At 45.8% G+C, this 15693-nt stretch overlaps 1 protein-coding gene across 1 annotated transcript in view; it reads left to right on the forward strand.

Annotated features, from left to right (window-relative positions):
- Positions 1-349: 349 nt before the first annotated feature.
- Positions 350-15693, forward strand: part of PCYOX1L (prenylcysteine oxidase 1 like) — an 18819-nt gene continuing 3475 nt past the window's right edge. Inside the window, exons 1-3 of the mRNA XM_010579080.1 lie at positions 350-486; positions 5811-5979; positions 6866-6947. Of these exons, the coding sequence (XP_010577382.1) occupies positions 419-486; positions 5811-5979; positions 6866-6947 (319 nt within the window). The 5' untranslated portion in view covers positions 350-418. The remainder of the gene's footprint in view (positions 487-5810; positions 5980-6865; positions 6948-15693) is intronic.

A 15693-nucleotide genomic window follows, 5' to 3' on the forward strand; every position in this document is an offset into this window, starting at 1 on the left:
CGTGGAGGCAGTCCTCAGTTAAAAGGCACGCTTGGCCAAGGTTCGGAGTTTTTTTAATCTTTATTCACCACGGGGTGAGAAACACTTTCTTCCGCCTCAGGTCAGCCTGCTGGCGCGAGCCTCTCTCAGCCTTTACTGAACAAGAGGTGAAACCTGTCGCCTTACCAGCCCCCTAGGCCGCGCGGCCAGCGGCGGCGGGAGCACCGCATCAAGCCGCGGGCCCCCGGCCCCGCCGCGCCCGGACCACCGGCCCAAGCACCGCGCCAGACCCGCTCTGAGGCGCTGCCCGCCCCGCCGCGCTGCCTGCCGGGACTCGTAGTCCGCCCGGGGGGGGGGGGGGCTTCTGGGAGTCGTAGTTGGCGGGCGGCGCCGGCGCGTCGTTCCCCCTCCCTCAGTCAGTCCGTCGGTTGGCGGGGCGATGGCCGCCCGTTCCCTGCGGCGCTTCGGGACCGTCTTCTCCCTCGGCGGCTCGCCGCGGCGCGGCAGGTACGTGGAGGCGGCGGGAAGTGCAAGAGGGGAGCGGGGCTGCGTCGTCCCTCTCCCTCAGCCGTTAACGGTCGCCAACGGCTGCGGCGCTGACCCCTCCCCTCCTGTGGCGGGCTCGCTGCGAGACGTGGCAGCGCCCCCTCCTCGTCGGGCCCGGGCCCGGGGCGCCCGCGGGGGTGTGGGCCGGCCCGGGCCTCCCCTGGAAGGACGCCGTGTCCCCTTCTCCCCCCCCCCCAACTACTTACCCTTCATGAGGGGCACGCAGCCCGCCCTTAGCTCTTCAGAAGGCCTGGAAGAAGAATAAGCTCTCAATAGGCAAGCTCTTTCCTGGAAAAGTGACGTTTTGAGGAAAACAAAACAAAAAAAAATCGGTTTTCATTTTTGAGGTAAAGCGTTTCTGCGGTCAGTAAGTCACGTTGTGAGGTTGTTTCCTGCCGTTACACGTATCCACGGGGGATTTCCGAGTCTCTTCTTGCCCATCTGAACCATTTATTCATGACCTATATGTTTAACGTGCTCCTCGGTTTTTATTTTTGTTAGAGATGCAGCACCTGGACTTTCAGCGTGTTTTGGATGGTCGAGGGAAGAGGGTCCATTTAATTGTGTCAATATTTAGACAGAAAAACAGTGTCCAGGCATATTTTTGGACATTGTGGAATATGGCTTATAAAATGGAAATCCATAACAGGTGCTTTGGTTATTTGAGTGGAATGTGGGCAGGTGAAAAGAAAAAACGCCAAAATGCATGTTAGTTTATCCCAGAGTTTTTTTCTGGGGGGAAGAAAAAGAAAGACCATTTAAATGCAATAAAATAATGCTGCAGCACATCATAGCAGCATCTGCGTTTGGGACTAAATGTAAAGATGCGTGTCTGAAAGTCCTTCCTCTTTCATATGCTCTTACATGTGTGAAAACTGCGTTGCCCCTTTCAACATGTCCACCAAGTTTGAAATAGGTGACTTTGATGGAAGCTGAGCAGGCTTCCTTCATGGAGGATTGCCAGAACCTGCCATCGGTGTGAAACTCCACTTTCTATGCAAGTTTTCTGTGCCCGTGGCTGCGTCGCAGCCAACAGGAGTGGCTCCGTACAGCAAAGCGGTGGGTGGTGGGGCCCAGACACCCATGCTGCCCACGTCTTGGGGACTTCTTAGCCTGGACTCGCTGTAGACTGGGAGCCTACTGCCCAGTTAACACCCATCCTGCATTAAGGTGCACTGCACAAGCTTGTTCTCCAGTTTCGTCAAAGAGGAATCCTCATGGTATTAATCTCTGGTATTGCTCCCTGATGAAACAGAGTGCAGTAATTGAGGATAATTAGGAGATTTCCTTCCAAAGCACGCTCATCAGAGCTAAAACACCAATGCAGATGTTTCTGTGTGTCTCAGCACTTGCGTGCTTTGTCATGCTGATTTGGGAGGAGGAGGGAGTGTTTAATGAGAGATCGGGTAGGACCCTTGTGTTCAGAGGGAACTTGACAACGTCGGTTTGGGATGTTAGGGTATGGTGCCTGTGCTCCAGAAAGAGGTGATACTGTTGTTCTGACCACAGAGACCCGTTCTCGTATTTAAATTCTAATCTTCAAGGACAATTGGCTTAAACCATATGGCTACAATCAACTCCTCTGCTATATCTATCTACTTGGCTTTCTGTGACATCAGTTTGTAAATCTTTTTGTATCACCAGCTTACTTGTATAATCCCTTCACGCGCTCTGGGACTTCCATGTGTCTGTCACTTCAGGATGTGTCAACTCCTCCAGTGGGATTTCTGCCTATTTTTAGGGCAGCTGGGATCAAGACTGTGTTTAGAAGATGGAGCACAGTGCAGTGGACAGACTGTAAATAGCACTTGCCCTTTTTAGTGGAGTATTTCTTTCATCCTGAAGGAAGAAGTAAACTGAGTGGCATTTTCAGTTCTGCATAATAGTCCTTCTTAAGTATTCCCTTTGGAGTCAGTCTGTGGTTCTTGTTTCTTGCCTACAACTTTTAAGGCAGGCTCATCTGAACAGCACTTGATACCCAGGGCATTTCATTGCATGGGGGAGTGTTCTGTGACTTGGTTTCACGAGCTGGAAAAAGGAGTCCATGCAGGCAGCTCTCTGCTTCACGTAGGCAGGTCCCCATAGCTGAGGCACCAGCTCATTCATGCCCCTCTCCTCCTACACACTGAAACACACCCATCTGTGTAGTGTAAATCACTTGCAGAGGGAAATGACTCACCTTTGCTTCTTGGATGCAGAAGAGTTAACTCATTTGTATAGCTTTTTTAAGACACAGGAGTCTAACCTGTGAGGCACCTAGCAAGGCTGCTTTCTCAGTTGCATTTCAGGTTCTTTGGCTCATCTGTAGCATGGCTAATTTCCATCCCTGCAGCTCTTTAAATTAAATGCAAGATGATAAAGGACAAAGCTTGCAGCTGGTGCTTACCACGGATGCACCTTTTATTTACAAAGAAAGCTTTGCAGTTGTTTAAAGCTTCACGATTGATTTTGAAGGCTTGGTGAAGGGGGTTGTTCTCTGTCCTCAACTCCTGTTTAGTCTACTTTCTATAACTTTGAAAAAGTGCTTATGTTAACCAGTCAACAAAACGAATGTGACAAGCATCTTAAAAATCATTCAAGATGGGGTCTTGTGCGCCAAACAAATCTCTCTGCAGCCAGGGTTAAAGTGTGGGGTTTTCTTCTGTGTTGGCATTCCTGGAACCCAGAACCGCTGTGGCTGGGCAGCTTTTTGAAAAGAGCCTAGTGACAGCCCCTTGTCTGGTTCTTTAAAGATTAGTGTGAGGAACGTCCTGATGTAGAGCAAGTGTAGGTAGCAGAAGCACTTTCAGACTTGTGTCTGGTATGTAATGTGTTGAGAAGGAGTGGTTTGACATACAGATCATGTTTTAAGTACCCACTTAATAAAAAAATTGCATATGCAAGTGTCTTCAGGTGGGAAAAGGAAGTTTGTTATTAGTGTTGTGGGACATTTAGCAACCTTGTATTAAAGATAAAATGAGGAAACATCTGGGCTGCTAAGCAGGGGGTGGTAGGAGATGCTTGGTGGTCTTTGGGCAGATATAAATCTCTTAAACTGTGCTTTGGTCATAGAGCTGAGCCAGTCTAAGCCCTGGCTGCCACCTAAAGGGGGACACCTCTTCCCTTCCCCATATTCTCCCTCCCACATCTCACCAGGCTTCACGTGTTTGTCTTCTCTTTTGTACTGGCACTTGCACTCATCTGATCTGTCAGCAAACCTATTCAGGGACACAGTCAGAAAAGTCGGGTTTGAGGGTTTTTTTGTAGGGTTAGTTTTCAGCTGGTTTAACTCCCTGAACCTTCGTTCTGCACAGCTCCAGTACTGGAATAAGGGGAGCAAACCTGTCCCAGTTGCCACTGTAAGCTTAGCTTAGCTGGATTGCTGAACAACACTTTGGTCTCATGAACGATTTGATAGACCCAGAAACAAAAGGTGTGTACTTCTGCGACATTGTACCTGAGCAATATAGTCTTGCTGAAAAGTAAGAAAGCTTAATGGTGCAGGCCTGGTAACATGAACTCAGCTATATCAATTCTGGGGCCTAAATTAGCATCTCTGTGCAGTGTTGAATTGTGCTGTATAAACACAGTATTTTGAGTTGGTGACAGTGCAGCGACCTCTGTGCACTTAGTATATGCAAAACCCCTCTATTAAAGGGGATGTTGAAAGCCCTGCTCAAAGGAGGAGCCCAGGTGTTCCCAAAAAAAAGGAAACACCCTTCCTTCTTAAGCATATATTAAAATGTTTCCTGAATGGAGCTGGTTTGGAAGTAAATTGAACTTTCTGCTGCAGACCCTGTTCATGGTGTAAGGCGTGAGAAGGAGGTGGGCTGAGGCTTTGGCCTCATGCTGACAGGAATGGGTCCTGTCTAGGTTGGTTTGTAAAAGCAAGTGGTGTAGGAGGGGGAGTGAAAACTCTTGGTTTGGAATGACAGCATTGTTACCGCAGGTGAAGGGCTTTCTGGAAAAGAACAGAATGAAGTGAAAAATGTTTTCTTTATTTTTCAAAGTGTCTAGCATGCTGGTTTTGATCATCTTCTGACCAAACTGTTTTCAGATAGACTTCTATTATCTAGTTTTTTGAAAACATGTGAGATTGTTACAGTATAGAATAGGCTGCTAAGCACCTAGGCGGTCTTTATACAGCTCAATCCAATTACCTGGCTCTTTGGTTGTTTCATCATTTCATCTGCAAGTTGTGGAGTCAGGCTCCTAGATGAGCTCCACCTGCTGTACCAACACAAACAACTGACAAGTGTGCTTTTTAGTTGAAAAGCATACTTGGGATGAAAAAGTAATTGGAAATAGGGTAGGCTTCAGCACTTGAGGCTTGGGCTTGTTTGGGGTTTTTTTTGCCTTTGGGACTCTTTCATTGCCAATAGAGATAAAAACATTTGAAGTGCTTAGAAATATTGGAGAATATTAGGGACAATTTTCAGTTGGCATGTTCAGTCCCTTTTCCCAACACAGCTAATGGAGCTGTGAAGATCCTGGCAGAAGGCTCCAGAATATTTGGGATGGACACAACTTGGTCATGTCTCTGACACTTCTCTTTGGTTTCTTAACTGTAGTTTGTGCAGTGGACATGAAAGCTGGATACAGTCTAGCAATTGCTACTTTGGAAGAAGAACTGATTGGCAAAAGGTTCAAACTCTCATCCCCTTCACTCAATAGGAGGAAAACTGAATACACCAAATACAATGTCTGTTTGCAACCAGGAGAACAAATGGGTCAGAGCATCTGGGAATTGGATCCTCCGCTAGCCAGCAGTTCGAGATGTGTGTGACTTGCCCTTTTGCGGTCATTGTACCATCTTGGGTAGCAGACTAGGCTCTGCATGCCTATCTTATTAAGTGCCATGGGTTTGCAGATCTTGCTGAATTTTGCTCAGAACATTGGGGATTTTTTAAATAGCTGTATAAACAGCTTTACACTACCTGCCTCCTTTTCAAGACTACCTTGCAAACATTTTTCTGAAGTTTGTCATTCGATATTGACCACCTGTACTAGGAGGTCAGCAAAAATGCAACTCACAACTTGTTTTCCTGTGAAAATCTGACTCTTTTCAAGGTATGTCAAAGAAGTGGTGTATAGCCTCTGTAGTGACATGTGAGTCTAAAATAAAAGAATTTTGCAAAACATCTGTCTCTGTGTTTCTGTGCTAGTTGTCCATATTTTCTGAAAAGTGCTAAAATTTTATCTAGAATCCTATGTACCTTTTTTAAGAGAGCCTGCTTTTAGTTATTACACTAAACTAGAATTCTTGTTGAGCCTGTTGTTACTTAACTTCCCTTCTTTGTCTCTAGTTTGTATTTCAGGGGATCCCACTGTGTTTTCAGCACTGCAGCTCAGCAGAGAAGTACAGGAGATGAGTGTGGTCCGGAAGATCCCCGTGATGAGCCCAAGCATCCCCTTTCTGACTGTGCCTTAGAGCACAAAGCCATCAAATTGGAAGAACAAGTCCGGGATTTAACTGTGAGTATGCTGCTGGTGGCATCATGATGTCTTTCATTCAGTGCCCTTGACTAGGTCTGTCTTTCAGCCCTGGCTTTCTCTGTAAGCCCTGTAACACACACACAATGCCGCTGTCCTGTGGCAGCCTTCAAAGCAGCTGTGCTCTGAGTGTGAGAGGGTGCACTGTGGAAGTACAGTCTGCCTTCCTCAGAAACACCATCCGTCAGTAGCACCTAGGAGCAAGACACTGATAGTATGATCCTGGCAGGCAAAACTGTATGCTGCAGGTGGTCTGGTCAGTTTTTTCACAGTGTTGTACAGAGGGGATAGCAGTAGGTTCATCCGATTAGTGTCACATGCTGTGTTGCACGGTATTCAGATTGTCCAAGAGAGGAAGTCCTCCTTAGTGACAGTGGTGTGGTGGAAATGGTAGGGATCACGTTATAGGGACTTTGAAGAACAGATGTGACTAAGGAGAGGATTAAATACTGCAGCACCGGGCAATTCTGGAGATAATGGCCCTGAGAATACTACTGCACCAAGCGATAAATCAGCCAGTTGCAGATCTGTTGCTGAGACTGCCAGCTTGCCTGCTAGAGAAAGGAGTGTCTGAATAGCCACAGTGAATCATGCAAAAAGCAGCAGCCTGACAATGTGGTGTGGTGTTCAACTGAGCTTCGCCCTGAATGCTTCTGGCCTTCACTTGGGTCTTTTGAGGGAGTTGCAGTTGTGCTGACTAATCAGTAGGAGAGAGACCTGGGTTTGCATGTAGTGAAAATGCAGAAGCCCAGCACAACATTCTGACATGAAGTGGGCTGTTTTTAAAGTGTTTCTAAGGGATTGCCAGCTGTCAGGAAATGGGTTTTACCTCCTTGTTTGATGTGTCCCCTTGCTATTGTGGTTACAGGAACGATACCGGAAAGCCTTGGCAGATTCTGAGAATGTCCGGAGGAGAACACAGAAGTTTGTGGAAGATGCCAAGCTCTTTGGTAAGCAAAGTGAGACAGAGCTGTGCTTACTGTGGTGGCCTGCCTGCCTGAGCATAAAATGCTGATCAACAGCTTTTCTCTCTCCCCCCATCCTGCCCTCATTCATTGTAAAGTTTGGCATGATGTTTGGCCTGGACTTTTGGTGTCTGGGCTTACTCACTATTTTTTCTGTATGTCCAGCTGTGTCCTATCAGGTTTATCTCAGTGACTGTTTTGTGATTTTTTTTTTTTTTTTTTTTTTTTAAAAAAAAAGGCCCCGGGCAGTTTGGGGGTGTTTTCTCGACTTGGTTGAAATTACAGGCTCTTCTGTATGCTGAGATTTGGCTCTGGCAGGGTGTATTTCATACTCAGCTGTGTCATCAGGTTGTGATCTCCTTTACTATATTAACAGCCTCTTCTCTTCTGCTCTAGCTTTTAGGAGGTAGATGCTGCCTGGGACAAAGTTTGTCAATTCCTATATCAGACATTCTTTAAAACTTCTATAAGAAATATTCTACCATCAGTCAAGTGAGCTGAATTTGTAGCTTTGGCCACAGAGGCAGGTGAACAGGGAATAAACTGCTGTTTAATCATTGCACTCTGTCAGCACCATCTGTGGGAATGAGAAACTTATTCTCCACAATGCATGAATTTTGGAAGTTTTTTTGTTCTAGTTTTGTTCTAGCTTTGAAATAAGAGTTGCTGTATTTTTCTTACTGTTCTACCAATTGTGCTATAAAATGGCTGTCGAGTTCTGGGATAATCAGCACCATTGGTTTTGAGGGGGGGGTTGAGGTCTTTGAATTTTATATGTAGCATGCTTCAGATCTGAAGAAAAATTAGGTTCTTTATTAGAAGTTGCTCACAGAGTGAGGCATGGGGGTCTGTAGAGCATTAAAACAAACTCTGGTGCAAGAGGAAAACCTGAAAGGAAGTTGTAGCAAGGTGGGTGTTAGTCTCTTTTTCCTAGGTAACAAGTGATAGGATGAGAGGAAATGGCCTCAAGTTGTGCCAGGGGAGGTTTAGATTGGATACTAAGAAATATTTCTTCACTGAAAAGGTTATCAAGCATTGGAACAGGCTGCCCAGGGAAGCGGTTGGGTCACCATCCCTGGAGGTATTTAAAAGATGGGACAAGGGACATGGTTTAGTGGTGGACTTGGCAGTGTTAGGTTAACAGTTGGACTTAAAGATCTTTGCCAGCCTAAATGATCCTGTGATTCTATGAAATGGTTGGTAACCGGTCTGCTTCTGTGTGCTCCTTTGTTGCTTCTCCTTTATGCTTCTTCATTCTGCGCATGTTTAAACATGTATGTACAACCATAGACAGCACCTAACTATTGTTTCTCTTTCTTTGTTTTCCTAATATGTCTTTCCAGTAAGTTAGTTACGGCATCTATATAACTGAGGGAGGCTGTTTTTCCTGAAATTTCTGCACTGTGTAGTACACCACTTCTGGAAATGTATACAATCTAAACCCATTTTTCTAATGAAAAAGACTGCATGACTTTTCATGACCAACCCAAGGACCATCTTTCCCAGTCCTTCCACAGTAGTTTTAACTTATGAATAAAATTGAGGATGTACTTTTGAATGGTCATGTATTGTTTTTACTTCCCCCCATTTTGTTTGTTCCCTGTGCCCATGTGCATTTGTGTGAGTTGCTTGGCAAAACACTTGTGTCTGTGGGACTGTATGAGAGGGTGTGGAACAGTGTCCTAAATGACAAATCTTAGTTGCAAGAACTTTTTGGAGTGAAATACTAATGCTCTGCTTTGTCAGGTATAATATATATATATATATATATATATATATATATATATAGATGTACCTTTCCTGCATATACCTTGATTTGGGGAGTCTTTAGATTACTACCCATGTAATGATAAAGGTTTGGCTACAGGATACAGAAGACACCGTCTGCTCTCACTAAAGTAACGGTTCAAATCAATTAGGAGCTTTAAACATGCTTTCAAACTGCTGTGACTCTGTGCCTATCACTGGTACTGTAGCTCTGTATGTTCTGTAAACTGCCCTTCATTTACTTCTTGCTTCTTTGTGCATGTAGGGATCCAGAGTTTCTGCAGGGACCTTGTGGAGGTAGCAGATATCTTGGAGAAGACTGCAGAGAGTGCCGCAGAAGAAGCAGAACCTAGTAATCCAAATCCAACCCTGAAGAAAATCTATGAAGGCCTCTCTCTCATAGAGGCCAAATTGCAAAGTGTATTTGCCAAACATGGCCTTCAGAAAATGAACCCTGTTGGTGGCAAATATGACCCATATGACCATGAAATAGTCTGCCATGTACCAGCCGAGGGAATGCAGCCAGGCACAATAGCACTGGTGACTCAGGATGGCTATAAACTCCACGGTCGCACTATCAGACACGCACTTGTCGGCGTGGCAGTAGAGTCACAGGAATGACGTGGGCTTACCCATTGGCATCTGGGACCTTACTGAGCTGAGGACCCCTCAGCACTCAGTCACAACTGCAGCTGCATGTCTTTACTTATTTATTAAGCTAGGTTTGTATTGTATGTTGGCTTCTTTATAATGTGTGCAGTCGTTTTGCCGTTAATTCTAAGGTACCTGTATATTTAATAATCCTTTTTGGAGTATGTGGAGTAGTATTAGAAGTCCTGCTATTTGTCACAAATGTGGCACTGTAGCCCCTTTCTCTGTTGCTCATTTCTCCATTAAGACTTGTATGGGGAAGAGGGGAGGTATGGGAGAGAAAGGGAAATTCTCTGAGAGCTAAGGAATCTTGTCTCCCGGTTCCATCTCCAAGACAGACTCCTGCAGTGGCCTTCAGGAAAGTAACTTCTCTGCCTCAGTTTCCGTATCTGTATTAAGGGACTATAATAATACTTACTGACCTACCTCACAGGGATGTGGTGAGGCTTTTTCTTTACAAAGCACTCGGGAGAAGAAAAGCCCAAAGGGCTGAGTATTATTATCAGGCTGGTTTTCGTGTCTTCTCTTGTCCCCAGACCCCTCAGGTGGGGATGAAGATGATCACTTGAAATGACATTTAGGGCAGCTTTTTCTTATGTCACTTCAGGAGAACAATCCTGAATTAGTGAAATCTTGTGTCGTACTACAGTTAAATACAGATGAAGTTTTAAAGAAAATTCAGTTGTTAGGTCAGACTAATGTGTTAATATTTGTTCTCCAGGTAAAATTTTAGCTTGCCTCCTTGTTCCGAAAGGTAAAACAGGGAGTAGCAGTTCTTGGTGGAGCCAAAAAACTGTTCTCAAATCTCTTTTTCTCCAACCAAAAAGTATATTTTAAAGGAGAGTAATTTCTCTTCCCCGATGGGTATTTGTGCAGCTTTCAAGCATGATAAACTATATGCTCTTTGTTGCAGCTGCTAGCAAAATGGAGATGTGCCCTTAAGCAGGAAATCTGGACTGTTTTGTTTTCTCAGCTCTCCAATAATGGTACTCGGATAACACTAACTTCCAATTCACATTCAGATTCTACTTTTGCGTGGTCATAGTAACTATTAAACCTTTTGGGTTTTGATGCAAGGAGAAAAATCTTTTCTACTAAAAGTCTCAAGTGCCCTTGAACCAATTTTAGCAGCGGTGACAAGAAAGCCAGAGAAGCAGAAGGCTGAGGAAGTGAAAGCTGACCTCAAGCCGTCCTCTTAGTTGGAGGCATGTTGTTGTCACAGCATGGCATATGTATTTCCCAGTGGTCCTTTTGCCTGGGAGTCCATTTATCTCAGCTGAAAGCATGCAGTCACTGAGTAAGATCAGTATTTAACCCTTTACAGAACAGCAAGCAGTATAATGACCGAAGAGTTATATAAATCAGCCTATGGTCTGCACTACACGAAACAGAGGCAGGAATGGTTGTTTTTGGGTTGTTTCTTACTGATTCATTAATTCCTGCCTTTTTACTTTCTGGAATTGGATCCATGGCCAGACAGTTATTTGAGATCCACTTCCAAAAACTCTTTACTTATGGTGGATGCCATCACTGGTTTGGAAGAAAGCTTATTCGTCTCCCATTCCTTTGCAGGCTTCAGTTGCATAATCCTTTTGTGGTGGACTTCAAGATTACCGCAGTCTTCAATTAGCAGCTATCGACAGTCTTTCATCTGGGGAGACTATGTGCAGCTAGTTGGTTGTCATTCCAGAAATTTAAGGAAGATGCACGTTTCTAATATGCTCCATGCAAGCTGCTTTAGTGACAGCTGTATGTGGGTGACTCGGTAGTGGGTACTTTCTGAAGTGCGGTTTTCTGCCTCTCTGTAGGTGGGTTTTCAGGCAGGTACTTGAGATTTCAGCCCTGAAACAGCACTTCATGGCAGCATTAGATCACTTTGGACAAAACTCTTGTTCAGTGCTCTTGTTTTACCATGTTGTTGGAAATTTCAGAGACATACAGGACTTCGTTGTTTTGCTGGTCTACTTGCTGACTGGGTCACCAGGTTACGCTGTTACTCAAGACAAAGAACAGGTAAAATATGAAATGTGGCAATGCAAGCCTTGCTATTTTGTCTCAAGACTGTCTGCAGCCTGTTCTGAGGAAACTGTGCCTTCAGCTGGAAGGAGCGGTTGGGTTCTCTGCTGCCTCTTCAGCCCCTGCTATATCAGCTGAGTCTTTTTGCAATATGAGGGGAGAGCTGGTTATGGAAACTAACTTTGAATGTAAAACTGTATTTATAAGGAACTAAACAAAAGCAAAGGCATTTTACATGACAGGTAGTTTTCTGTCATAGAAAGGCTGCAGCTTACCTGAGCCAGATTTAAAAGTAGTGTGTGACCACATGCGATAGGATCCAAATCCTCTTTAAAAGGACCCATGGAGCCACTTGGCTGTGAAAGTATACTACAGCTACTTGGTCCACCTTCGGACTATTTGCCAAGCCTGCCTGTTTCCTCAACTAGTATTCACCCATTTTTGCCTTAAAGAAATAGCCTAAAATGCACTCCAGACCTTCTGTCTGTACTAAGAGGTTATTGATTCAGCTTGTATATCTGGGAGCCACTTTCACTGCGGCGCTGTTGTGTGGCTAGAGCAGGAATCTGAGGGATCCAGTTCCTGTGCAGTCTTTTCTCACCTTCCCAAAGGCCCTGTTTAATTTTGGGCAACCTATTTTCCCAGTTCATGCCCCAGTTTTTTTCAATCTATGAAACTTCTACAGGATCTTATTGGGCTTTTATGATGATTACTGTAAGATGTACCCATTGCTTAGAGACTCTTCTACAGAAGTTACCAAAGAGATAAATACTGTAGCTGTTGTTTGTCCTAGTTTCTGCTTCCTTTGAATGGTGAAGTGAAAATGAAATAACCAAACCTGGATTCCATCACAGAATCCAGATTTCCTAGGCAAAATTTAATTCTCTTGCCTTTCAAGCACACTTAATGATCTCTTTTGTCATGGGTGAGATTGCATAAGGGTGGATTGAATTTCTCCTTTGTAGGTTCTTGCTCCCTTGTCTGCCCTGTTTGTGTAAAGCTTGCCCACTCAGCACAGTGGGGCAGAGTCCCCGTTGGTGCGGTTCCATTGCACTCTGCAGAGTTAGACCAGAGAGGAGACAGACCCAGGAGCTTTTTCTCTCCAGTCACTTTATTCAATGACTATGTAGTAAAGCACAGGAGTACGTTAGCAGGGATGGAATAGCAGTGGAGAGGAAATGTCATGTACCTCTTGGTCATTTCCACTCTGTTTGCCTAGCCATGAACTGAAGGGCTCGAGCTGGGAATGCAGACAACTAGAAAGATGTGCATGAGATGCTGATGTGTGGGCCTGCATTTCTCCTCTCGGGAAGTGGGCAGCCCCACTGAACATGGGTGTTTGCCTTGTTCTGTGACCTTGCTGTACCACTCAGTGTTGAGGGTGTATTTGAGTTGAACTCCTGGACAAGTCTCCAGTGGCACTGTCTCATAAGCATGTCAGCGTCTTAACTCTGACCAGGAGCAGTGCAGAATGTGAATGTCACTTTGTGAACCTTAAATTCTCAGTGCTTCATCAGCAGAGCTTCTGTTGAGAGAGACAGCCGTGATAAATCAATAGCTATTAGCAGTCCTTTAATTTTTAAAAAAATGTATTTAAGTTTTATATTGTGAATATTGTAGTATTTTTTTATTTTAAAACTTGAGATGTTTTGATATTACTTGCAGAGTCAAATGAACAAAGCATTGCTAATCTCCAAAAATCTAAGTCCATTTAGTTGGTGGGAAACCTGTATATATTGTATTTTGTTGTGTGTTTCTGTGCTCTTTGTTTACCCAAAGGTTCTAGCTGTATGAAAGACAAAGACTGAAGTGTGGGAGTGGTGCAAGTAATTGACAATGACATTTGAGTTAATGTTGGAAAGGGCTGATTTCCTTTAGATGTCCAGATACTGTCCATTTGCTAATAAAAAAGAATTGCAGTTGCTTCTTTTTCCTTTCTTCCCTGCGCCAAACTGCTGCTTGTTCTGACTGCCATTCTAGTCAGGTGGGACTGTGGATTGAAAGGTTTCTCACTGTTCCTTTTGTCTACAATTGTCTACAATTGTCCAGTTGTCTACAATAAGGGCTATAGTCCATGGCAGTACATGTTGAACATTTTATTAACAATGCTTTATGTGGACTCCTAGAAATGCACACACATGTGTGCGTGTCGTCTTTCCTCATGCAGGTGAGTTGTCGGGGATTTCTGCACTGGTAAACTGCCCGGGTGTGTCGTTCTCTGGTACTTCCATGCCTGCTTCTGTGTCTGTTCCTAGTAAGTCTCCTCACAGACCATCGTGTAGAGAAAGGCTCTCTGCCAGCCTTTGGTAGTGGTTCATTCTGCAGAACTCTGCCAACAGTTGCAATCTTGATACCTGGTTTTATTTTAGCCATTCTATTCTCTCACAGCTTGGCTTTGCTGCCTTTTTGCCCTTTTTGACGTGGTATGTTGTAGCAGGCATACTGTATGGCCGCTGAATTAAGGATGGCTTAATATACAGTGTGTATTAATGCTTGTGGTATCTGCAGGCGGGTTATGATTTCAGGGATTTGTTGGAGAAAAAAACAGGCTTTCTCTGTAGGGGTGTGATTGTAACAGATCTTACTCTCCCTTCCCGCATCCTCTACAAAAATAGCCAGGCCTCCATTCCTGGTTTTGCCTTAGTTTCGTAACAGTTGGTGCCGTGTCGGTGGGCCTTGCTTGCCTTGTTCTCCTGAACCTCTGAATGTGCCATGGCACTTCCCACTAGAAAAAACCTTTGCAAAAGACAATTTACAAATGGCCTTTCTGGGGTGAGCTTTAAATTCTTGTGCTAAAGATCTCCCAGCGAAGTCCTCTTGTGATTGTGGACTCGTTCTGCCTAAAAGCAGCTGTGGTGGTATTGCTTGGTGTTCGCTAACCAGACTAGACCAGGAAATACTGCTGCCTGCTGCTGTGTTAGTAATTTCTGGCTCTGCTGGTTTTTCTCTGTAGCAACAGGGAGAGTTGGGAGTTTTCAAACCACAGCCACCGCCATCTGCAGAAAAGCATCGGAGCTTGTGAGCAGGGGGAAGAGCATTTTGCTTATGACACAGTATTGCAGAACACCTGCACGCAGGGCATGGTCTGCCGTGAGAGGGAGGCGATCAGGAGCGGTGCTGACCCGGACTCCTTGCTGCATGTACAGCCAGATTTTTTTGTCGCCCACAGCCATGGTGAAATCAGGCTGGTTAAGTAAGAGCTTGTTAAAACCTGAGGCATGCTGCAAAGATATTTGTGTGCTGTGTTTTAAGCAGCTTTGGGAACGTCATCTCCCCATCCTGGGTGGGTTGATACTGCCCATTGTAAGGGCTTGGGTGAGCTGAGCTATGGTAGTTTTTGTCTGTGGCCCTCCCCTCCCCCCAAATGTTCATGCCTGAGTTTCTGGGTTGTGCATGCTCTCCCATGCAGGAACTCTGAAGTGGTTGCTGGCTGGAGGAAAGGAGGGGGCCTGTGCTTGTGCTGTGTTTCTCCTGAGACAAAGTTCAGATGACGGATTCTCAAACTAAATTTTGTCCCTTGGTACAGAGCCAGCCCTGGGCTACAGCAGGCTCTGGGTCTGTCATTACATGTCCTACCTGTTCCAGTTTTTGCTTAGTCTTTGCTATCCTTTGTAATCCGAGTAGCACCAGGCTCTCGGATGGCATCCCCATGGCACAAGCTGCTGGCTGTTGGGCGCCTTGTTTTGCCCAGGGCAGAAAAGTGCAAGCAAAAGCTTGAAATGCCCTTGCTTGATGCATGAACCACCGCAGGATGCAGCCTGTTCCCCTCCGCCGGGTACTGAGCACTGCGTGCCGTTGCCCACGTGCAGACTGAGCACGTGGAAATGTGCTCCGGCAGCAGCTTGGCCCGAGTACTGCCCTATGGTGCAGCCCCAGCACGCTTGCAGCGGGAGAGAGGTGGTGCCGAGGGGGAGCTCCTGGTTTTGGGCCCTTTGGTTCCCCATTGGGTTGATTGGGAGCGGGATGCCGCTGAGCGTCCTGGTGGGCGCGCAGCCGGCGTGTGAGGAACGGAGGGCACTGAGGATCCTCGCTGCGGCCGTGCCGAGGGTTGTTCGCGTGCCGCACCCCGCACTTCTGGATGTCGAGGGTCTCCTCTGACCCCCCGTGTCGTTCTCGGAGGACGAGTGCTGGGAGATAAGCTGTCACAAGGCCTGCTTTTATGCTGCTGCTGCGTCTCCGGCGAGCCCGGTGCTGCCCCCGTACCCCTCCCCCGAAAGCCGGGGAGCAGTCCGAGGCTCCCCGCATCCCTCCGGCTCGGCGGGAACAAAGCCCGCTCCCCTCCCCGTGCTCGCCCCGC

This window comes from Haliaeetus leucocephalus, unplaced genomic scaffold, assembly GCF_000737465.1.
Source record: "Haliaeetus leucocephalus isolate CR32 unplaced genomic scaffold, Haliaeetus_leucocephalus-4.0 Scaffold656, whole genome shotgun sequence".
Taxonomy (NCBI): Eukaryota; Metazoa; Chordata; class Aves; order Accipitriformes; family Accipitridae; genus Haliaeetus; species Haliaeetus leucocephalus.